The sequence below is a fragment of the Populus alba genome, chromosome 17 (assembly GCF_005239225.2).
Source record: "Populus alba chromosome 17, ASM523922v2, whole genome shotgun sequence".
NCBI classification, from domain to species: Eukaryota; Viridiplantae; Streptophyta; class Magnoliopsida; order Malpighiales; family Salicaceae; genus Populus; species Populus alba.
The window spans coordinates 16,394,335-16,418,401 of NC_133300.1; the positions used below are offsets into that span (position 1 = coordinate 16,394,335).

At 34.0% G+C, this 24,067-nt stretch overlaps 4 protein-coding genes across 5 annotated transcripts; 3 read left to right on the top strand and 1 right to left on the bottom strand.

Moving 5' to 3' along the window:
- Positions 1-7,460: 7,460 nt before the first annotated feature.
- On the top strand, positions 7,461-8,296 carry LOC118030133 (basic leucine zipper 43). The gene has a single exon (XM_035034132.2). The coding sequence runs from the start codon at positions 7,574-7,576 to the stop codon at positions 8,153-8,155; it is 582 nt and encodes a 193-aa protein (XP_034890023.1). The 5' UTR covers positions 7,461-7,573; the 3' UTR covers positions 8,156-8,296.
- A 2,944-nt stretch (positions 8,297-11,240) lies between these two features.
- Positions 11,241-13,590, top strand: LOC118030132 (probable galacturonosyltransferase 9). Its single transcript, XM_035034131.2, has 3 exons — positions 11,241-11,589; positions 11,704-12,942; positions 13,034-13,590. The coding sequence occupies exons 1-3, from the start codon at positions 11,428-11,430 to the stop codon at positions 13,307-13,309; spliced, it is 1,677 nt and encodes a 558-aa protein (XP_034890022.1). The 5' UTR covers positions 11,241-11,427; the 3' UTR covers positions 13,310-13,590.
- Positions 13,591-17,643: 4,053 nt separating this feature from the next.
- On the top strand, positions 17,644-20,495 carry LOC118030134 (6-phosphogluconate dehydrogenase, decarboxylating 2). Of its 2 annotated transcripts, XM_035034133.2 has the most exons (3): positions 17,645-17,877; positions 17,989-18,039; positions 18,692-20,495. In XM_035034133.2, exon 3 carries the CDS (start codon positions 18,699-18,701, stop codon positions 20,163-20,165), a length of 1,467 nt encoding a protein of 488 aa, XP_034890024.1. In that variant the 5' UTR covers positions 17,645-17,877; positions 17,989-18,039; positions 18,692-18,698; the 3' UTR covers positions 20,166-20,495. The 2 variants fall into 2 exon arrangements, with proteins under 2 accessions (XP_073261934.1, XP_034890024.1); XM_073405833.1 differs by lacking the exon at positions 17,989-18,039 and having other exon boundaries at positions 17,644-17,877.
- Positions 20,496-22,540: 2,045 nt separating this feature from the next.
- Positions 22,541-23,029, bottom strand: LOC118030135 (protein SOB FIVE-LIKE 4). Its single transcript, XM_035034135.2, has one exon. It carries the CDS (start codon positions 23,027-23,029, stop codon positions 22,634-22,636), a length of 396 nt encoding a protein of 131 aa, XP_034890026.1. The 3' UTR covers positions 22,541-22,633.
- Positions 23,030-24,067: the final 1,038 nt, after the last annotated feature.

Genomic DNA, 24,067 nt, shown 5'->3' on the forward strand with positions numbered 1-24,067 from the left:
TCCCACGATTTCGAGCATATTGCTGCGTTAAACAATGACTTAAAATTAAGAAATTAGCCTAACAGAGGGCAATTTCCTTAATGCATAATCAAAAGTGCATCTAAAAGGAGAGATGATGAAGAAGGTGTTGGCTGATGATGAGCTTATCCTCTATCAACCAATCACCGGAGATCTCGTGCATGAACTCAATAGAGAAAAATGTTTGCTTAGGGAAGGAAACAGCAAGCTTGCTGGTGGAGAAGATGCATGAATTTCTATGTTTTTGCTCCAATTGCCATCACAAGTGTGTTCCAATTATATTGGTACTTATCCAACTACAAAACATGAGAAAATTCATTAAATCATCAACAGTCAAGTTGGAGTTTTCTCAGGAATAAAAAAGGAGGAAGAGCAAAAAAACCTCTAACAAAACAACACCAAAATTAGTATTTTAGTCGAGATTTTAATGAGGTTTTTTTAGAATGCTCCGATTTTATTAGATTTGTTTTACGAAAGTGAGACTCTGCTATAAGAACTATCTCTTTTGCTAATGTAAGTTTAGCATATTGTATAAATCTTTTGAAGATTATATTATACTATAAACTAAAAGACATGGGGTGCATGGTTCACTCATATGAACCGTGAACCTATCATCTCAATTAGGCTTTAGATTATGATAAAAATACAACATTTGGAGATAAAGAACTAAAATATAAAACATAAAGAAAATTCATGGTTAACCTCATATTAAATATGATATTTTATTTTGCTCTAAAAGTTTTTTTTTAAAAAAAAAATTTTAGTTCCTAAATTAGAGAGATGAGAGGAAGACATGCCTAAAAATGATGAATAGAGAAATAAGTGTCAATTGATACAAATTTTGGCTATAAAAAAAGGTTGATTTTGATAAAAAGATTAATTTAATATCAAAAAATTTCATTTGACGAGAGGGTTCCATTATAATGTTCTTTAGCCTTCCCCATGAAAAGCTAAATCTAGGCTAGAAATTTTTTATCAATACGGGTTGTGTTGTGATTTTTCAACCTATTTTGAGTTATTTGATATTATAAGTGGATTTATTTAGGTCTTTAATGTATTATTTTAGATGTTTTTATATAAAAAATAGTTGAATTTGAATTTTTGAATCCAAAAATCATCATTTTTGGTTTTTCGACCATCTTCTTAGGGGATGAATTCTAAAAAAGACGATGATAGGTTGGCTCTGTCATTGTAAATGACATGTCGCCTGTATATTTTTGATAAAAAAAATGAATGAATTTTCAAATTTAACTTATTGAAATAAGTTCACTAACAATATCAAAAAGTTCATTATATTTTTTTGAACATTCAAAAGATTTTAATCCAACACTTAGCAACAAGTAACTTAGTTGATTACTATTACAAAGTGAATGTGCAATAGCACAATTGCCCCCTTTTTTTTTCTTTTTTTGTCTTTTGAAATGATTGATCTTGCCTTTTTATATAGTGATTTGAAAGGATCGTTTAGCTTCTGATTATTGCCATCATTTTTGTTTTGTGATAAAATTAGGAAAAATAAACCCAGCAGTAATTTATCAAAGGATAAACACTTAATATTCGTACCATTTTTTCAAATTTTCAGGAACCCAATTGAGTTATATATATATATATATATATATATATATATATATATATATATGGAGGATTTATTTAAGATTCGCAAGGAAATGAAATCTTGATGCCCTGAATTTTGATTACATCACAATCCAACAAAATCTGAAAGGTAGGCTTTGTGGGGAGCACAAAGGGTACAGGTGACAGCACCCAAGAACTTGCAAAGCAAGGATGATGCTGCAGAGAACCTCAACGAAGAGGTCCTCTTTAGCAAAGAAGCAAAGCAAAACACAACTCCAAAAGGAGAGACCCATCCCTCTTTAATTTTTGAATAGACAGGCTAGGCAATAGGGAGCTAGGGTGGTGCCCCAAGGCGCCCATGCGCGCTTGTTAGCACGGGTCTCTTTGTGGTCTTTGTTGTGTCTTCTTGTTTTTTTCTGTGTCCTGTTTAATGTTTATCATACAAAGTAAAATAACTATAGTGAATTTTTATAAATGAATTTTATTTTTATTAATTACTACTTTGTGCTGTCATTAGATTTTTCCATACTTATTTTAGGGGAGATTGTAAAAATAATATGCTGTTGTTATGGTGCACATGAATTGCTTAAAAATTAATTACACAAAAATTAATTTTAGTGTATAAAGATTGATCCAAGACATGAGAAAGTTACTGGACACTATAGAGTTTATTGTGGATTGTAATAGTGAAATAATATTTTTACCTTTCATTGAATTAGATAAGAAGCCTAAACTTAGGGGTAAAATGGTTTTTTATAGAATTCATTTGTTATTATCATTTTGAGTGGGGTACAAGATAATATAAGTATGTGCTTGAAACTTAAAGGAGTGTGTTAGAAAATGATATAAATTATATCTTGGGGTCTCACCTAACAGTTTAAGTTTTTAGGTTGAATTGGTTCTTTGATATGGTATCAGAGCTTTTATGACCAAGCGGTCACGAGTTTGAATTTTACTATCTTTATTTATTTGATGAAAACTACGCATAAGATAGTATGAGCTTGTGCAAGTTTCAAGTCTAAAAAACTTTTACTTGAGGGGGTGTGTTAGAGAATGATATAAATTATATCTTGAGGCTTCATCTAACAACTTAAATTTTTGAATTGAATTTGTTCTTTAATAATATATAAAGGCTTCATGGTTTTCTTTATTTATTTTTTACAGGGTTATCCCGATCTTATAACTTAGATCGTGGGTATGGTAGATTAACTCGGGTGAGTTCGCACCTTTTTTTCTTTTAATTACTGTTTTTTTTTCTTTTGGATTCTTTTGTGTTATTGATTTTTCTTTTAATTTCATCATTCAATATTTAATTTGTTGGGACTTGGCCTTCATGTTCTTTTTTTTTTATTTGATGCTTCCAATCAAATGGCATGGGGCGCGAGTTTTATAAGCTAAGAGGGTTGATATTATTATTTTTTTTTCAACTAATTTTGTTCTCATCTCATAATTTGACATTGGTTTTTTTTAAAATTAGGGTTTGTGATTTTTTTTTCACTTTCCTTTCCTGTAAGGTTATTTTAATCTCATGATTTGACCTAAGGATTTAACAGGTTAACCCAAGCCAGTTCAAGCCTTTTATCAGCTTATAATTGCTATTTTTAATTTTTTTTCATCTCATGATTCAACATTGGTTTTTTTAAAAAATTAGGTTTCTTAATTTTTTTCATTTTACTTTTTTTTTCGGGTTATCTCAATGTCTAACCTGATTTGTAGGTTTGACAGATTGGCCTAAGTGAGTTCAGGTCTTTTTTTTTTTTTTTTTACTTATAACTGCTATTTTTTTTCTTTTGTATATTTGATTTTTTTTTCAATTTAATCCTTTAATATTTAAATAATTAAAAATTAGGCTACAATGTTTTTTTTTTAATTTGTTCCTTTGAGTCAAATGTTTTATCCAACCTGCGCTAGTAGTTATGTTGCTAGTATAAGATTTTTTTTTTTGCATTGTGGTTCAACAATACTATTTTAAAAAATTGAATTTCAAATTAATTTTTATATTTTTTAAATTTTTTTAATATGCTTAAATAAAAAAAATATTATTTTAATATATTTATAAATATAAAACTTTGCCACATTTCTAAATAAGCCCTACGTAAAATTTGTGGTGTCCCACATGCTCTCATGGGTGACTGTAGTACCTTAAAAGTTGAGGGAGATGCTTACCCTTCCGTGCATGACCAAAGGGAAATGTTTTCTAGTTGATATATTTGTGTTCCCAAGTTACCCCTACCTTGTTCTTCGGTGAAGTGATATTCTGACATGGACCAAGCTTGCTTATGTTTGGGATAGGGAAGAAAGATGCGAAATGATTTAAGAGCATGATAAGACATGCAAGTTTGGTATGGAAAAGATGAGCTTTTAATTATTTCTTAATAAAATAGCAAGGATTAAAAGAGTTAATTAAAGAAAAATACAAAGAAATTTTGATGATGAATGCTCATCCACATGACTAGTTCAAGCATCAATTAATAATAATTCTAAGGGGTATAGCTTAATTGATCAATCTTTCAATTTATTTTTTAAAAATCATCAATTCAAATCTTACAAATCTCATGTTCAATGAAAAATTACATGATCGTTAACTTCAAGATCAGTGATGTTAGTCAAGATAGATGTAAACTGATCCGAAACAATTATATTAATTAAAAAATATATATATATCTATTAATAGCACACCTCTTATTTGGCGATAACAATGCATCGAGAGCTTGTACTCTTAAATTAACCCAAGCTCTATATCCTCCATGCATGTACTCCCCCTAGTCAAACATGTTCACACCATCGTTGTACAATGATGGAGCTCATAGAATTTTACTAGTTCAGGCAAATTTTGACGCACAGTCCAATTTTGCAAAGAATTAATAGCACATGACCAGGAAAGGTAATTCTCTTAATGATTCTTGTTTGGAAGCATAGACGAACGCGCGCAGGATGTCTAACAATGTCCAAATGGCGCACCATTGACCAAAACTCTGTCTGCTTCACTGTGTACACTACAAGCGTGGTCGGAGTCTGAAATTTTTGTCCTGGTTTATTAAATAAATATATAAATTTTTAAAAATAATAGTAAAATTTTAATTCAAACATATAATTTAAAATACTAAAAAATAAATTTAAAAATATATAAAATTAAAGTAAAAGTAAAAATAAAATCACTCTTAAAATTACATCTTTCAATGTTTTATGAATGTAATTAATCTATAATCGAATCTGAATCGATATTGTAACAATCCTTAACGGGATAAAATAATAATTTCTATGTCAATTTCTCTTTTCTTCACTTGATTCTTTCTTATATTAATATTTTATAAGTTAGACTTTATAAGTTTATAAGGTTATTATCTCACTTTTCTTATTTGTTTTTCTTGATTTTTTTTTTAATGTTTTTCCCTTACTTTTCTCTTTTTTTCTCTCTCTTGTCTTTTCTTTTCTTTCTTTTCCTATTCTGCTTCTGCCCATTCAGCAACATATATATAAAAAAAAAAGAGTTGATTTGTTTTATTTTTTAATGGCAAATAATTATTTTACCTTTAATGAGTCGCTTTGCTTTTATTTGATGATTTTTTTTAGCACTACCAAACTCTGTTTATCCTAAAATTTTAACCAGGTTTTATTCAATATATTTTAAGATCCTTCATAAAATTTCAAATCAATCTGATGGTCAGATTGAAAATGACACTTAATAACGTAAAACTGATCAAATTGTGATTTTTTTTTTATCAAATTTCTGAATTTCTCTAAAAATTCTAAAATTTTAACCCAAGTTAAAGTATTATAATAGAAGGCTCTACATAAATTTTTAGAATTTTTTAATACCTCAATTGAGAATTACAAATTTATTTCACATAAAATTAATTAAAAAATATTATAAAATCTTTGACCTGATCCAGAGCACCCGAGCCTTTACGTGCCTCCACCCATGACTACAAGTACAATGGATAAAATGATATACCAGCATGAATTCTTTGAAAGCTTATCCATCCTATACTCTGAGAATCCACAAGGTGGATACAGGTCTTTAGAAAAATGAAAAAAAAAAAAAAAAATACGAGGAATTTGCGACAAGGATTAATAGGTCGATCGCAAGACAGGAAAAGAAAGACAAGTCTGTATCTGTCTAATGATATTGTTGACCTATTAATCCACTCAAGAACCTGGAGCGTGGGGGGAGAGAGCATTTTCCCTTGGTAAAATTCTTGGTCCAGAATGTCTCAGAGAGAGCTTTTTCATTTAGTGGAGTGCTTGCTTGCTTGCCTGTAAAAGTACTTCCATATCACCATGGACGAAGATCATCCCTTTCCACTAGATGTGAGTAGCGCGTTAAGTGGCGTGGCGCCTGTGATCAAAGCTAATCTTCCACCAGCTTCGTAATATAGCCTACACAATTTGACTTGGGTAACCCTAGATTGCTTTAAATGCGACACTGGATATGCAAATATCCTCAGACTAGTGGTCTTGGGTGGAAAAAACTGTTAAAAAATGAAGGAAACAGCCCACCACACATTTGATGGTATGTGCCCTTTATGGAGAAACCTTGCTTCTGTGGATTTCTTCGAAGAACTTTGAATTCCCAAAGACTGTTCAGGTGTATTTCTCTTATGTTCTATAGCAGTTGCACTGTCAATCGGGTTCCGGCAAGGAGATCATCGGCAAATAGTGCCGTTCTGTGTTGCATGAGGCTTCATCTGAAGAATAATTTCTGTTTCCATTGTGATGTATAAAGGTAGCCATCACTTTCTCCCAGTACTGTTAAAGATCTCAATTCTAACTCAAATCTCCCTGCCAAGGGTCGGTAATTTTTGTATTATATAAACATAGAATATAGTCGATATAGATATGTGGCAATCCAAAACTATATATTGCCCTCTTCCAATTAGCACGAAGAACATCTTGGCCACACGTAACTACCACTTGAAAGCTGCCAACCTTGTTTCCATAGTTTTCTCGCATCTCATCAGCTGAATATATAATAATAATCATAGATTATGGCTGTTTTTATATCATCACATATCACATGGAAGCTAGTGATCTTTAAAATGCATGTTTCCATATACATACATGACGAATTCAAGAACTCCAAGCAAGCTTTCTTAGAACTTGGAACTCAAGCACACCATAACCAATGAAAATGATTTCTGGCCATTCTCCAAAAACGACTGCTGGGGATTTACAGGCTCATACCTCACAGAAACCCCCTCAAATGTTAGGAGGCCTGCTATGACATGACATGCTATAAAGGATACCTAAAGTATTCCGTATGAGAGTTTGTGCTTCCACAAAATCAATTCAATTTGGCATACTTCCAATCTATTATCTTTTTTCTGTTGAGTGGCTGTCGAGTCACCAACCCTCTTGTATAATCTTTCGTGGTTATGATTATGGAGGATGGCTTGAGTACTTTCCTCTGCTCCAATTCCTTGCCTCGCAAGATCTTATTGGCTGAAGAACATCAAGTGAACTATTTAAATAAGCTTGGCTTGGAATAATACACCTCCAGTTTGAAGATCGACTCTCTGTAACCTAATTTGATCAAACATTTTCCCATTAAAATAATTGTACTTCCCACAATACGAACTCCCTCTCCTGATGTAAGCATTAATGGATCTCAGATGATTATCCACAACACAAATTGCGGGACCTGATTATGAGTACACGTCAGTTCAGTCGTGCATAAAACCATAACATGACCACAGAAGGTAAACAGTACACGAACTCGGATCAGTGGTATTCATACATGTACTGAAGGGTACACAAAAACAATGACATGATCTGCACGATGCTCTAATGGTCTATGATATAAGAAACTTTAATCCTGTTACTCCAAATTGCTAACAGTGGGGTCACCTCAAGCCTTCCCGCGCTATAAAGGGAGACTGAACCTTGGCCCTCTGACCTCGTTCAACATAAGACCAAACTAGAATAATTCACCTTCTTACTTCGAGAATTAGATCCTGCAAGTTTTCTCCAGCTTTTAGCCATGCAGCCAAGTGAGTTTACAGGACTCCATTATCTTGTTCCTTCCAGCCCATCCCCATATTCAGCTAATTTTAGCATGTCTCAGAATAACTCACAGATGTTTCAATTCACTAATCCATCTTATAATTCCCAGATCCCTTCGCAAGTTCAGGAATTCAGTCTACAAGCATCATGTATGAGCAGCATCTCTACTTCTGACGAAGCAGATGAGCAGCAGCTCTCTCTTATCAATGAGCGAAAACAGAGAAGGATGGTATCTAATAGAGAATCTGCACGCCGATCACGCATGCGCAAGCAGAAACACCTAGATGAGCTCTGGTCACAGGTGGTCTGGTTCCGAAACGAAAATCACCAGCTCCTAGATAAGCTGAACCATGTATCAGAGTGTCATGATAGGGTGGTTCACGAGAATGCTCAGCTCAAAGAGGAAACCTCTGATCTTCGTCAAATGCTAACTGACATGCAACTCAATAGCCCTTACCCTCTGTTGAAAGACCTGGAAGACATCACCTGCGATACGGCTTACCTTGGATCTGAGTCATCAAACCAATCTATTACAAGTTCTTCAGATTTGCTAGGCTAAGATGGACGCAACATATTTATTTTACTCTTTTTCTCGTTTTTGGTTCTTCTGTTTGTGGAAGCAACCAATCCTAGCCCCAGTTTCAGCTGTTCGAGATTGAGCAATAGTAGTGGAAAAACATGATTGAAGTATATATTTAAATTACTGAGCAATCATGATGCTGCACAGTCATGTTTGGATATTCTAAGTTTTTCACCTCATCGCATGCGAACACCAGACCAGACTAGTTTGGACTGTGGATTTAAAGTTTTTTCTGTATGTCCTGATGTGTCGCAAGATTATGTTATGGATAATTAAAAACAGCCATTTTAAATCTATGAAGAGTCTTGCATTGCATTCTTTTCTTTCAACTTTGTAAATCACAACGAAGAAACCATATCCAACTAGTATCGAGATGCATGACCAGAGACAGAAAACAGAGTGACAAATAAAATACAGGGTCCAAGGCAAAGTTCCTCCCAGAAAACAGCAACAAAATCAAGGGAAAAACAAAAAAACAAAGAGAGTACGGAGGCTTTAGCAGATAAATTTCATCTCAAACACCAAAATCAAATATCCTTACTAAGGAATCGTTTACTAGTTCACGCACAACAATATCTACTTGAAATTCTCTCAAGCAAGACAGTGAAAACAGGGGATGGAGCACTTGTGGATGCATTGAATGGGAGAAATGACAATTACCCATTTTCCCCATGGACTTGACATTGCAAAATTCCCCGGAAAACCCCTCCTAGGAAACTAAGTATATCTGACTCTTGATTCCCTAACAAGTTCTGACTAACTGATGTCAGTAGCAGGTAAAAATCCAGTTAATTCAAGTTCATGCACTGGTTTCAAAACCCATCAATCTTAATCTTTCCAATTCGTCAAACGGAAGCACTAACGTCACCAGTGAAAGTGAAAGCGTGAAACCTTCCATTTCTGAGTGGTGAAATACTGCATCATTCACGCTTGATATGAGCAGATACTAAAACAAAAAAAGGAAGAACAACCGTCCAGCCGCAGCCTAGACGATAGGGCGGCTGACCATTCAGCCTGTCAAGGCCAAGTGGACTGCTCTAGCTCAGGGACAGTTCTTTAGCCCAAAGCAATCATTCCAAACTAGCCTCGTCCTAACCAAGATGTGCGATGCCTAGCGCACACTTGAATGCGAAGTTACTATATTCAACAACGTCAGTATAATGCATATCTTTCCTTATAGGGCACTAGCCGACATGAACGGAAAAAAAAAATAACGAGGTGTAGTAGGTGTGGATAATTCATATTTTTTTTTATGAATTTTTTTTATTAGATATTTTATTTTTAAGTAAAAGTTTCATCTTTCAAAAGATTTATAACTTTTTAAATAATTTTTTTAACTCAATACACAACCATAAAAAAACCCAATTTGATCCAAAATTTCTACTAATTAAACTTTAACACCAACATCAACAATAAAACCTCTTTGTTTTCGATTTAATTTTTCAATATAATATTCATAATTCAATTTTTATCCAAATTGATAGAAAAAAAATTTAATACATATGAAAATCATAATGAACTTGCATTAGAGATAACAATTTAGAAATAAAAAATTAATTAGTTAAAAGATGTAATTATTTTTTATTTATTTATTTTAATTTTATTTAGTTCTTACATGTATCAGACACAATGGCATGAAATATTTATTTTTCATATGTTTTATAAGCGAATAATGTATTTGGCCATATAGATACAAGATTTTATTATAAAATCTTGATTTAAATAAAAAAATATTTATAAATTTTTAAAATAAAAAATAAAAAATAAATTTATTAAAATTACAGAATCAAAACCTCAAACTCCAGAGGGAATAAAAATTAGAAGATAGACAATTATCACCTCTATGTACTTATTTTAGTTAAAAAAAACATATAAAAGAACAATAATCTATAATTCGATGATACAATAAATGATAGTTTTGAATTTATTTTTTTTATATAAATTAACAAATTTTTATTAAACTAGAGAAGCTTAATAATATGTATTTATATTCATAATCGTAAGATTAATTGAGATCCATGTGAGCTAACTCGAATATTCATATTAATAATAAAATAAAAAAGGTGTAGGACAAAGACCACGTTCATGACACATGATTAGTGAATCACAATGATTCCACAAGTCTCCAACAATCTATGACTCCTTATATAGTTTTTAAACTCGGTCTAGTAGCCTTTTTGGTTCAAGATCTGGGTTCTAAATTTTAATCGGGTAACCAGATCGCCCGGGTTAATTATTATTTTTTTAATCAAAATAATGTTGTTTTAGTAAAAACAAAAAATCAATGGGTTGCAATCAAGTTTTTGACCCCGTCTTGCCAGGTCAACCAGCAGGCCAGTTGGGTCACTTCAAGTTTTTCCTTACCCTATTTTTTCTTCAACCTGACCCGATTCTAGCCCAAAGCTGGGTCGAGTTTCAAAGCTATGCTTTTTGCGGCCGGATCTCAATTCAAATAAGATCCATCTTAACAGGTGCTAAGCCCAAACTGGTCCGAGTTTGTCAAAAAACCAACTGGTACAACGATCAGGTCAAACTCGATCGACTCAATGAGTCAAATAACTATTGAGATATAAACTAGCGTGATTGTCTCCGACAATTTATGACTTCGAAGCTGTTTGGCGCAAAAATTCAATTTTTTTTTTTTTGCTAACTTTCTAGATCGTTTTAATATATTAAAAATATTTGAATACCACACTTCTTCTTCGTGGGCCGGATCTCAACTCAATTTTATAAGATCCATATTAACAGGTGCCAAGTGCAGGCACTCCCCATTTTTGGCATTTAAAAAAAAAGCAGTGGACAAACTATATCTTCACCCTTGTTATTTCATCAACGTTTCACTTATATACCCTTACTTTATAATTTCTTATTCTTACGTCTATAGTTTCTAACAACAACAATCAATCTTCAATTCAAAACTAATTACGGTCGGATATATTAAGACTTTAAATTATAAGGATGGAAATAAAACATTGAATAATCTATAGGGTTAAAATGTAAGTTTACCCTACAATCAAATTTATGACCAAAAACCCAGAGTCTTCATCACAAATAATAAAATATTAACGCCGACGCGTCACTTAAAATAAACTAGACAGATTCCGTTTTGGGTATGAACGGAAACTTCTTTTTCTCTTTCAACCTTCAGCGATCCAGCTTCAGCCTTCAGCTCCAGGCTCTAACTAGAAAACCATACACAAAAAAAATTATACAAAAAAAATAATAATTCAGATCCTTATTAAAATCCATCGATGGCGGTGGCCGTCCGAGGAAACCGAGGGGGAGGCAGCGGCGGCATCAATGGTGGATTACGTGCCTTTTTCTCTCACCGGATCTTCATCTCCGCCACGTTCACTCTTCTATTCCTCGCCACTCTCTCTGCTCTCTTCTCCCCACACCCTCACCACCACCCCGTAAGTTTTAAGAATCTCACTCTAACTCTGTTTCTCTACGGTAATAATTAATCATCATCTTCGTTGACTATTGTTTTTGTTTTTCTCTGAATGTTGAACTGAAATGCAACACAGTCACTGCCTAGTAGCGGAAATGCTTACGTGCAACGCACTTTTTTGGCGATCAAATCAGATCCGTTGAAAACACGATTAGATTTGATATATAAGCAAGCAAATGATCACATGACGTTAGTTAATGCATACGCCGCGTATGCGAGAAAGCTGAAGCTTGATATTTCTAGGCAGTTAAGAATGTTTGATGAATTAGCTAAGAATTTAACGGATTTACCGCTGAAACCGAGTTATAAATCCTCGCTTTTCGAGCCGGGCAGTGATGTAGATGAGGATGTTTTAAGGCAATTTGAGAAGGAAGTAAAGGAGAAAGTGAAAGTTGCGAGGTTAATGATTGCGGAAGCGAAGGAGAGTTATGATAATCAGATAAAGATTCAGAAGTTGAAGGATACAATTTTTGCGGTTAATGAGTTGTTGATCAAGGCGAAGAAGAATGGAGCGTTTGCTAGCTTGATTTCTGCCAAGTCGGTGCCGAAGAGTTTGCATTGTTTGGCAATGAGGCTTGTGGGGGAGAGGATTGCCCATCCGGAGAAGTACAAGGAGGAAGGGTATAAGGCAGAGTTTGAGGATCCGAGTTTGTATCATTATGCGATTTTTTCGGATAATGTGATTGCGGTTTCGGTTGTGATTAGGTCTGTGGTGAAGAATGCAGAGGAGCCTTGGAAACATGTTTTTCATGTGGTTACGGATAAGATGAATGTTGCAGCTATGAAGGTTTGGTTTAGGATGCGGCCTGTGGAAGGTGGTGCGCATGTGGAGATTAACGCTGTGGAGGACTTTAGTTTTCTGAATTCATCGTATGTGCCGGTTTTGAAGCAGCTCGAGAGCGCTAATATGCAGAAGTTTTATTTTGAGAATCAGGCAGAGAATGCTACCAAAGATGGGAGTAATATGAAGTTTAGGAACCCTAAATATATGTCAATGTTGAATCATCTTCGGTTTTATTTGCCTGAGATGTATCCTAAGCTGCATAAGATTCTGTTTTTGGACGATGATGTTGTTGTTCAGAGGGATTTGACCGGGTTGTGGAAGGTTGATCTGGATGGTAAGGTGAATGGAGCTGTTGAGACTTGCTTCGGGTCATTTCATCGTTACGCACAGTATCTGAACTTTTCGCATCCTTTGATTAAGGAGGGGTTCAACCCCAAGGCTTGTGCTTGGGCTTTTGGGATGAATATTTTTGATCTTGATGCTTGGAGGCGTGAGAAATGCACAGAGCACTATCATTATTGGCAGAGCCTGGTGAGTGCATCTTTGCTTCCTTTTCAACTTATTCCTTGCAGATCTTTCTTTTCATTAGCCACAAAAGTAATACTGTAAATTCTGATCACAGAATGAGGATCGCACTCTTTGGAAATTGGGTACTCTCCCACCTGGCTTGATTACCTTCTACTCCACGACAAAGTCACTGGACAAATCCTGGCATGTGCTTGGTCTCGGATATAATCCAAGTATTAGCATGGATGAGATCAGCAACGCTGCTGTCATTCATTACAATGGAAACATGAAACCATGGCTTGACATTGCTATGAACCAATACAAGAACCTCTGGACTAAATATGTAGACAATGATATGGAATTTGTTCAGATGTGCAATTTTGGTCTTTAGACGAACACCGCTCGTGCTCCATTACTGGCCAGGTAGACAGCAACGAGCTGTAAGTGTTCATACTGAATTACTTCTATATTTCATAATTTTGGATCCAATCATTAGTTGTAACTTTCAAAGTTCCGTGTCCAACCAAACTGGTTTTTCTGCGCGCAGAAATGATTCTTTTGAATGAAATATTTTCGACGAACACCAGTGATTCACATATTGCTCTGTGAAATGGAGTATTTTGACATATTATATCACTTATTTATTATCTGGAATGCTATTTATTTTAGTTCTTTGTTGGAGCATGTCTGTACTTGTATCCAAGCTTACTGAAAGGGGTAGTAGTAGTTAATCATGCCACAATGACATTTGAAACAGTACATGTTGCTTGATTTGATAATAAACTTTGTTAAAAACAGGACAATTAAGTTTTCCAGAGTAAGACCCCCAATTTAGTTACAAGGAGGATTTTGTATGCATAATTTCAATTCAAATTCTTTTACACTTGGGGACAGATCTAGTATGAAGTTGTATTTGGGCAGTGCAAAATTCTTCATCTGAAGAAGAGGAAGCTAAATAAGAACAACAATGCTTTCTAAGGGGAGACATGGAAGTTAAAGTGATGCAGGCGAAAGCTACCTAGGACAGTAACAACATAAAATTGCAAGAAAAAGAGACTTAGAAGATTTAATGAGTGAAGAGGGTTGTAAATGTGAATTTTAAATTCATAATTTTATTTTTTAAATTTAGAATATTATGATGACTGTCTCTTTAAAAGGTTTATAAAACCTTTAAATAAGTCACAAAACCTTACCTCTTCTAGAAAACAAAACAACTAGGAATCTGAAAACCTAAAAGAAATAAAGATCCAAAATTCCAAAGGAAAAATAATAAAATTGAAAGATTTTGAAAGATTTGACGGTCCATTCTGCGACATAGTAGCTGTTCTAGAAAAAACTATTCATGGAATCACTTGTAAAAATTTAAATTTGGTTCAACGATTGAAATATAATGTTATCGTAATTTAAAAGAGCTAACCAGTTCTGGTCATTCTAACCACTTTTAGATCTAAATTTATTTTATTACTTTATAAAAGCATTTATTTAGAATAATCTACATCCCCATCTAATAACTAGAAAAGCCGGCTACATAAAAAAGTTGCATCTTTTCTTGGACCAAGCTAAAATTCATTAATGATCTCCCCGTCTCCCCTTCCAAGTTTGTTATGATTATATGATTCATGCAAGCCTTAGGAATTAGAGAGACTTCAATACATTGTTTTCATGCCTTTCTTGGAATCTATTGCTCCTTATAATGGTCATTAGTTAGACCAATAGGAGAGTGCCCAACTATTACACTACTACAGAAGATCCAGTACAATACACCCTGCAATGAATTAAAAGCTAAATCAATAACAACCACCGGAAACATTACACTTCATCAATTTAGAGAAAAAAAATTGTAATCTATGTAATTCAATTGATCAAGGTATTGAGTTTGCTTTTTAAAAATTTATTAATTTGAGTTTTATAAATTTTAAAACCATTAAAAACTTACATAATTATTAATTTTAGAACCCGTAAATTTAATTAAGATATATATAAACTAGTCCGAACATCTATTTTAATTGAAAAAAAAAAAACGAAATATGCTAGCATGCTTCTATCATGCCATCTTGCGCAGTTCTCTCATTGAGTTCTTCTACATCTTGATTCTGCTCTTTTATGAAACATCCTATGGGCTACCCTCTGCTCAACTTTTTATTGCTTTAATAAATTGGCACATGTTTTCATTGGAGCCCAGCGGCTTCAACTTGAAGAACTTTGCGATAGGCATGCGTTTGTGGACTTGGGAGGTTGCTTGGCGGTGTTCTATGTTTGTTGGACACTTGTTGAAAGCTGCTTGTAAATTGCTGACCTGGAAATTATTTCTCTATATGCAGGTTACTTTTCTTCTATTATTATACTATATAGTAAAAAAATCGAGTAAGAAACGCAGGTGCTTCACTGTTTGTATACATTCCATCATAAATACATGCCATTTATATTTATACTCGAATAAAAATATCAATTACCAAATATATTTAAAATATTTAAATATATTAAATTAATTTAATAATAAATATTAGCCTATTAATTATATTAATGTTAATCATTTAAATTTTATGTATCATTATTAAAATACTAAATCAATAAAATTTATTAATTATTAAAAATAACTATTATTAACTATAATTTTAAATTAATATATTAACAATTAGGTGTTCCAATTAGAATTTATTTAAAATGTAATTGAAATTGTGATAGCGAATGTTTTTAAAATGTTTTTTTTTAAAAAATATATTAAAATAAATTTTTTTTTTAAATTTTTTTTTTATTATAAAAAAAAATTTAAAATATAAAAAATTAATTTAAAAAAAAAAAAACTTTAATTTATTTTTTTTTAAAATATAATTTTCATGATATTTCTAAACATAACTTTACGAGGTTGCGACACTCCATGAACGCCTAATCCATCGTCAATGTGGAAAAGCCCAGCAAACCCATTTTGTTTTGACTTACTTTTCGCTCCTGTAGCCGACGATGTTGTTGTCGTTGGTGGCCGTCATTGATACTTGGAGCTGTGGTTTCTGTCACGATGGTCGTCGTTGTTGCTGCTGCTTCAACCATGCTCCTCCAAGATCTTTCATGCAACCAACCAAATCTACCATCGCGCGTACCTCAAACAATCCAAAGCGCCACCGCGGTTTGCCACCAGAATCTACAGCTACACAAATAAAAAGATCGAAGAGGTAAAGGAGATGATATTACATGACGATGAACTCACATCAGCTTCTGTCATCGTTAATTATTGCTGTTGTCGTCGTCTTTTATGTGTCATGGGCAACGATATATGGGGGTGTGACTGCTGGTGCCGATCTGGTGGCTTGAGACAGCGCGGAGACCGCCGCTGTTGATGGCTGACGATGGCCGATGTTGAGATGGGATTGAGTATGGCTTTGCAAAATAATATTAATCATGGCTTTCATTTATTTGCAATGTTCCACAAAATGCCAAGGAGAGGGTTGTTACTTGTTATTAACATACAATAACATATTTTTGTTTGCATTAAAAATATAAATATAATTCTTTAAAAGTGAATATGCAAAATATTCACATGCTCAAAATACATGATATTTTTAATAATTATCTCAATAAAATAAAATAAATATAGATTGACCCATTAACCAAAAATTCATATAAATTAATATAATTTGTTATATATATCAAAATTTAATACTCTAATGACACATAATACATTTATAACTATAAATGTTAAGAATATTGAAGAAATATATGAGTTTTTATCTATGCATTTATCATATGCATGCGAGGGTTTCTATATAATGATAAACATTATTTTTAATTCAAAAACTTAGATTAATAACTTATGAGTATATTTTATAAAATATAAGCATCTCATTTTTTTCTCAATTACTTGAAATATGATATATTCACTACTCATGCGTGTAATTAATAATAAAATAATTAAAAATATCTATATATTATAATCACCTAAAGAATATCAATCTTAATTATGTTCAATACTTGTTGTATTAAACGCAAAATTCAAATAAAAAGATGAATGTTAAAAATAGTGTTTGAAAAAATATTTTTTTTATTATTAAAAAAACAAGAATTAAAAGACAAAAAGTATCATGCATGCATTGAATAAATTGTATATATGCCTCCAAGAAGATATGGAGGCAGCATGCTAGAAGTGTTTTGTAATATTCTATTACCCTTGTAAACATAATGTATTTTTAATAAGGTCTCTAATGTGAATTATGAGTCAAAGTTGGCTGAGTTTACCCTTGACCTTCAGGTCCATACACAATACAAATAGTTGTCTTTCACAAATAATTCATATATATATATTGTATATTTTCAATTTTAATCTCAATCCAACTCTTACAAGGATTTAAAATTTAGAGGTGTGTAGAAATATGGTACTGATTATTTATATTAAAATATTTTTTGTAAATATTAGTATATTAAAAAAATTTAAAAATATTAAAAAAATCAATAAAAAAAGTTGAATTACAGCACAAGCAAACATTTCGTAGATGGTTAGGTGGAAACTCGACTTCGGATTTCTCTTTTGTTTCTTACAAAGACACTCGGGCCTTTTCAAAAAAAAAAAAAAAGTAATCAAGTGTCAACTTACAATTCATGGCATTCTTGAAAGTTCAACCCTTTTATTCCTTTAGAAAAAGAAATAAAAGAGATGGTTCTTTCTTCCATGGATCACAGATCAAGAATGGCACTTAAAATATGATCATCGTCAAATTAGGTAGCCCATCACACAGCACATCTAAAAATATTTGGTGCATGGGAAAAGGTTGCAAAATCAAAGGCAACGGTCACATTTAGACCACCTCCCAGTTCTCACCTACCAATGCAAGTACCAACCAAAATGGAATACTATTTTGATGGCCAAATTTGACCCGCTTATAAATCCGGACAAACGAAGAGATCATCACCAATTGTTATTGTTTCCTTCTATCAAGTCCCTTTCTTCCTGACTGATCTGTGCGCACTGTAAGCAACTACAACTCTTATGTACCTATCACTGTATTTCTTCTTTTTTTAGCATTAACTATTATTGTTGTTGTTACAACAACTAATCTCTCCTGCCTCTTCAATTCCCAGATCTTTGATTTTCCTGGGTTTTCCTTAGTTTCTCCAGAATCCATTTCCAAGGTGTGTACTTTTTATTTTTTTGTTTTATAAAGATGGGATTTTTTTTAGTGGGTTTTTGTCTTCTATTTGTTTGCTTTAGAGATCTTAGTGAGAAAAGACAAATCATTAGGGTTTCTATAGCTGTCAAGATTTAGTTCATAACAACTCATATTAGGCTCCAGTTTTTGTATTTTTTTTCAATGTTTCCGGGGTTTATTAAGGACTTGGTGATCTGGGATTTGGACGTCCCTGTATGATCTTGCAAGTGAATCTGGTTTTGTTGTGATCGTAGTACAGTTTGAAAAGTCTATCTTTTCATGGTTTCTTTGGTGATGAGCTTATCAGATTCTTGTCGAACTGCTTAGCATTTGTGTAAAGTTGATTGCTTTCATATTAATCTGATTGATTAATTGTTTTATTGGTAATCATGACCTTCTGAGTATGAGCTTGAATTTAAGTTTCATGTGAAGATCTTCTTGTTATTAAGTTGTGATCTTTAACTTTAGGTCTTCCAATATGCCCTAAAATTGAAACAATATTCAAAGGAATGTGAAGGGAATGTATTTGCTAGCCTTTGTTTAAGAATCTAATCTGTTAAATTGTTTTTTCAGTAACATTCTTGATTTGTTTTTAGTTTTTCACAAAATATCTCATTAGTGATCATTTTGGACAGGGTAACTATGGCTGCACCTCCCAAGCCAACAAGAATAGGCCTTGCTGGTCTGGCTGTCATGGGCCAGAATCTGGCCCTTAATATCGCAGAAAAAGGTTTCCCCATTTCTGTTTATAATCGGTCTACCTCCAAAGTTGATGAGACTGTTGTGAGGGCTAAAAAAGAGGGAGATCTTCCCTTATATGGCTTCCATGATCCTGAATCTTTTGTGAAGTCAATCCAAAAGCCTCGAGTGATAATTATGCTTGTTAAGGCAGGGTCACCTGTTGACCAAACCATAAAGACTCTTTCTGCCTACTTGGAGAAGGGTGATTGTATCATTGATGGTGGAAATGAGTGGTATGAGAACACTGAGAGGAGAGAAAAGGCTATGGCTGAACTGGGCTTGCTCTACCTTGGAATGGGAGTTTCAGGTGGTGAAGAGGGTGCACGTAATGGGCCTTCTATGATGCCTGGAGGTTCCTTTGAGGCTTTCAAGTACATTGAAGACATTCTCCTTAAAGTAGCAGCTCAAGTTCCTGATAGTGGTCCCTGTGTGACTTACATTGGCAAAGGTGGTTCTGGTAATTTTGTCAAGATGGTTCATAATGGAATTGAATATGGTGATATGCAGTTGATTGCTGAAGCATATGATGTACTAAAATCAGTTGGAAAATTGTCGAATGATGAACTCCATAGTGTTTTTTCAGAATGGAACAAGGGTGAGCTTCTGAGCTTCTTGGTTGAAATCACTGCAGATATATTTGGAATTAAAGATGATAAGGGAGAAGGATATTTGGTTGACAAGGTTTTGGACAAAACTGGCATGAAGGGTACCGGTAAGTGGACCGTGCAGCAAGCTGCTGATCTATCAGTTGCAGCTCCTACAATTGCCTCTTCTTTGGATGCAAGGTTCCTAAGTGGTTTAAAGGAGGAACGAGTTGAAGCTGCTAAAGTCTTCAAAGCAGGTGGCTTTGGGGATATTTTGACTGATCAAGTGGTGGATAAGAAGCAGTTGATCGATGATGTCAGGCAAGCTCTCTATGCATCCAAGATTTGTAGCTATGCACAGGGAATGAATTTGATCCGTGCAAAGAGTATTGAGAAGGGATGGGACTTGGAATTGGGAGAACTGGCTAGGATTTGGAAGGGTGGTTGTATTATTCGAGCAGTATTTCTGGACAGAATCAAGAAGGCATATGATAGGAATCCTGATCTTGCCAACCTTCTAGTGGATCCAGAGTTTGCAAAGGAAATCATTGAGCGCCAGTCAGCCTGGCGCAGGGTTGTATGTCTTGCAATCAACTCAGGTATTAGCACTCCTGGTATGTCATCCAGTCTGGCTTATTATGACACTTACCGGAGGGAAAGGTTGCCAGCTAATTTGGTCCAAGCTCAACGAGATTATTTTGGTGCTCATACATATGAAAGGGTTGATGTGGAAGGATCTTTCCATACTGAATGGTTCAAGATTGCAAGGCAGTTGAAGAAATAAACCTTTTCCTGGTGCTATCAAGCTTAATTAAGACTTTCAATAAGACAATAACTTCTGCTCTGGACTCTATTCTGGGTAGAACTTACATCACCCCTATATCATGAAATTTATCGCAATCAGGTTCAACAAATCCAATTGAGTATTTCGACTTTGTCTTGCTTTTATATGTTGTGGTTTTTCTTGGCAGTTCTACTGCTTTTGTATTTTATTTTCACCGGACTCCTCATCCAGGATTGTAGCCCCATTTCTTTTTAAAGAGATATTTAATGGTGCTTTTGAGTCACTGTATGAATCAGATGTTTGAACAATAGATTTTCTCTTTCGGTGTTATTTTCTTTGTTTGCTCTTCACCAGCAATATATTTACTTTACAATATTGCCGTCCACTCGATGTTGGTTTAAACTTTTCAAATTTACATTTGAATTTGTTGTGCCTAATTTTTACATGAGGTCCTATAGATTTGGTTGCCTTATATAAGACCAGAGGAGAGCCAACCACCAGATGATGGGGGATCGTGTAAATCTTCTACCTTATTTAATAGCAGGGATGTCGTTTGTAGTCAGGTTCTGAAATTCTAAACTGACATCCAGTTTAAACATATTCATTCACCTTAATACTAAGATTATTTGGATAATTGAGTCATTGAATGTGTGATGAATTTTGAAATTATTCAAATAAAAGACATAAATTAACCCGTGAGTATAGTAGTTGATCAAAAAAAGCATTTTGAGGGGATGAAACTCAGGGTTTGGCTGTTTTTTTAATGACTATGTATGCAAGGAAAATGTATAAATTCTCAATGCTGCAACTATCACTTGAATTCTGTTATCATTTATCCAATTAAACCCATGCTAACATTTTACCAAGTAAGAATCATATCTTGAAACATCTCTTGCATCTGGTTTTTTTCAGAAACAGAAAAGTGATGCTAATGATCTAGAAGTAATAGTACAATAGTCGGTTGATGCTTCTATAATTATAATGAAGAAGGTTGTGTGTGCCCCAATTATATGTTTATTTGCATTATCACTACAATTATTAACTATATCATTTTCCCCAGTACAGAAGATCCTTTGGCATACTACAATTCAATAATTGAATTCAAGGGATGATTGCCCTTTTCATTTAGTCACATAGTCCAAGCTTGAGGGAAGGAAGGACAGATAATTCACTTCATTGACTTTTATTTTCTACAGCGGCATTCTGTTGACGTGCTGTTGAGCATCAGTCTATTTTAATGAAAAAGCCGATTAAACGCTATAAACTATAGGACGAAACTTTATGTAAAAGTGATTTTAACCCTTTGTATTATTGGTGATGAGGAGCAGTGAACTTGGTTAAGTCTCTATCTTTTAATTAGTGGTGCTAACCGCTCTTTAGTGTTTTCACACACATATATTCGTTTTATTCTTGTCTGTCTTCCATAAAATATGCTAATTTTATATATTTTGCTCTTTGTTTTCATTTGAAGAGTAGAGGCTTCCTGAAAACATGTTTTTATTTTTAAACCAATGATACCAGATTTTAATGGTGTGCTTTTTGTAATATTGTTTTGCTTTTGATGCACAGCCCATGCTCTGCAGTTTCCTAGCTGTTGCACTTGTACCCCCCTTGCTTGCAGATTGGTGTCATTATTCTGTCACTAGAATGTGCTTGTTGCTTCCCATGGTTGGCGTTTGTCTTTCTAGGTTGATCACTGTTCTTTCCAGCAAACCATACATAGCATGCGCACACAAAGACATAATGGACACTATACAATGCACTATATCTTTAAGTTTCTGCTGCAAAAGTAATGTTTTCTTGTAAACTAATCTGGAATCATTTTATTCTTGAACCTCAATCAACCAAATCAATATTCAATACTTGTCGTTTTGTTTCTGTGGTGACCTTTCTTCTCGCTTTCCTCCTGCCCAGGGGAAAAAAGACAAAAGGATCTTAGTTTTTTCCAGAAGAGCACAAGCTGTTGGCTAGTACTTAATTCATTTCCAAGCGCGCATATGCTCATATGTAAAAACTGCATTTCATTTTTATACATTGCATTTCATTTTTATACATCAGAATGTGCTCAAAATCTTACCCCTCAGATACAGTAAACTGCATATGCTCATTAATCTCAAAAGTCGCTGCGGTATCAAGAAGTTAATTTGATACAAAATGGAAAGACTTTTTAATGCAATGATCAACATGTGCCTTTGCAGTCAATACTGTCAGGAAATCATCTTTATAAACTTTGTTCTCGGCGCTGATAAGAAATGATTAAATGAGAAATGGTTCCTAGATTTTGTTTCTCTCGACGGTGCAGCCTCACAATTTATTTCATGAATACAGTGAATCTGGAACATAAAAGTTTTGGATAGAAAATATCTGGAGTATGTTTCCTCTCTTTAAGAACATTTATGAGAAAAATTACATGTTCTCATCTGTCTGACGTAGAGTCTTGAGAATCTTGCTCCCTGCTAATAGGATCACTAGTGTTTTCTGTGAGCATCAAGTTTCCGGCTCTTTTTAGCATTGTTTTTATCACCCTTCTTGTCCTTTTTCCCTGTTTTTTTGGCTGAGGAAGATTGGAGGTTGAAATGACCGCCCTTGCTGTGCTTAAAATGTACTGTTCCACGACCGTTCTCATGGGTGTTTTGATGATGGGGACCGGAGGAAGCGTCAGAAGCCATTGAGTCATCACTGACTTCATCAGCAGCAGCAGCGTAGTGATAATTGTTACTGACGTTATGAGCCTTGTAGTTGGTACAATCATAACTGCCCTCGTCATCCTCATCTTCTTGCACGGGAGAGGCAAGGTACGTTGTCCACCCAGATTCGCTGCTGCTGCATCCTTCTGCTCCTAAAATTTGTTTGTATGAATCCATTTCTGATACTGAGGGCAGAGATGAAGGGAGTCTCGTTGAGCTTCTCTGAGAGAATTACTTTTTGCTGTCTTTATATCTTGGAAGGCTAAAGAAGCGAAGGAGAGACAGAGTTGTGAAACAAAATTACACTCTGAAGACTGCATAAAATCCCTATTTATGGTGAGCTAGAATGAGCTTTGACATCACATATTCATTCTCTCTATATTTTTATATATTTCTAAAAGCAATCCCTTTTTAACAACCAAAATACAGGTTATCATAGCTAACTCAATGTGGGAAGCTATAAAATAAGGGAGCCTGACACAAATTGAGGTTCTCTCTTGGTTTACATGTAATCATAGAAAACAAATAATAAAATCTTTTTTATTTTGTCAGCATCCACCTAAATGAGAAACCAGCTTTTAGTGAAGAACTGGTGAGGTCATTTCATATCACTTTTAATCAATTCTGTCTTCTTTTCTTCCTTTTTTTTGTAAACAGTTCTGTCTCGTAACCATAATGCAGAAAAACCCATTCCTCAGTTCTGGAAGAATACGAGACCCTTATCCTTAAGCATGTTAGAGCATAGCCTCCCTACTTGTTATTTTCCTTTCAAGCCTTGAATTCTCTTTCTTGTCAGAAAGAAAGGTCAGCTCTTGTGGACAAAATCTGCAGAGAGGTACCTAACAGGTTATTGATATTCTACATTAAAATTATGGGGACTACCTAAGATCTCCTTGCTTTTGTTCGGTCATTTCTTGTTTGCTGCTTTTAAAGCTGGCTAGTGACTTCTAGCCACTTGGATAAGAATGAAGCAGAGCTTCTTCTTGGTCTCACTGGATCATAGTTAAAAAGTGCAGTTAACGTCATCTGAAACAATCCTACTTTCAGAATATTTACATTACACTTTTCAGTTTTGTTTATATGTAAGAAAGCTGATAGGAAATGGAAGATAGTGGCTTTGCTACGTCAGGATTGATGTGTTATTGCTCTCTGTTTACATCAGAAACTCGACAAAAACTTGCAGAAAATCTGGAGTGAAAGATGACGCTTGTGGTT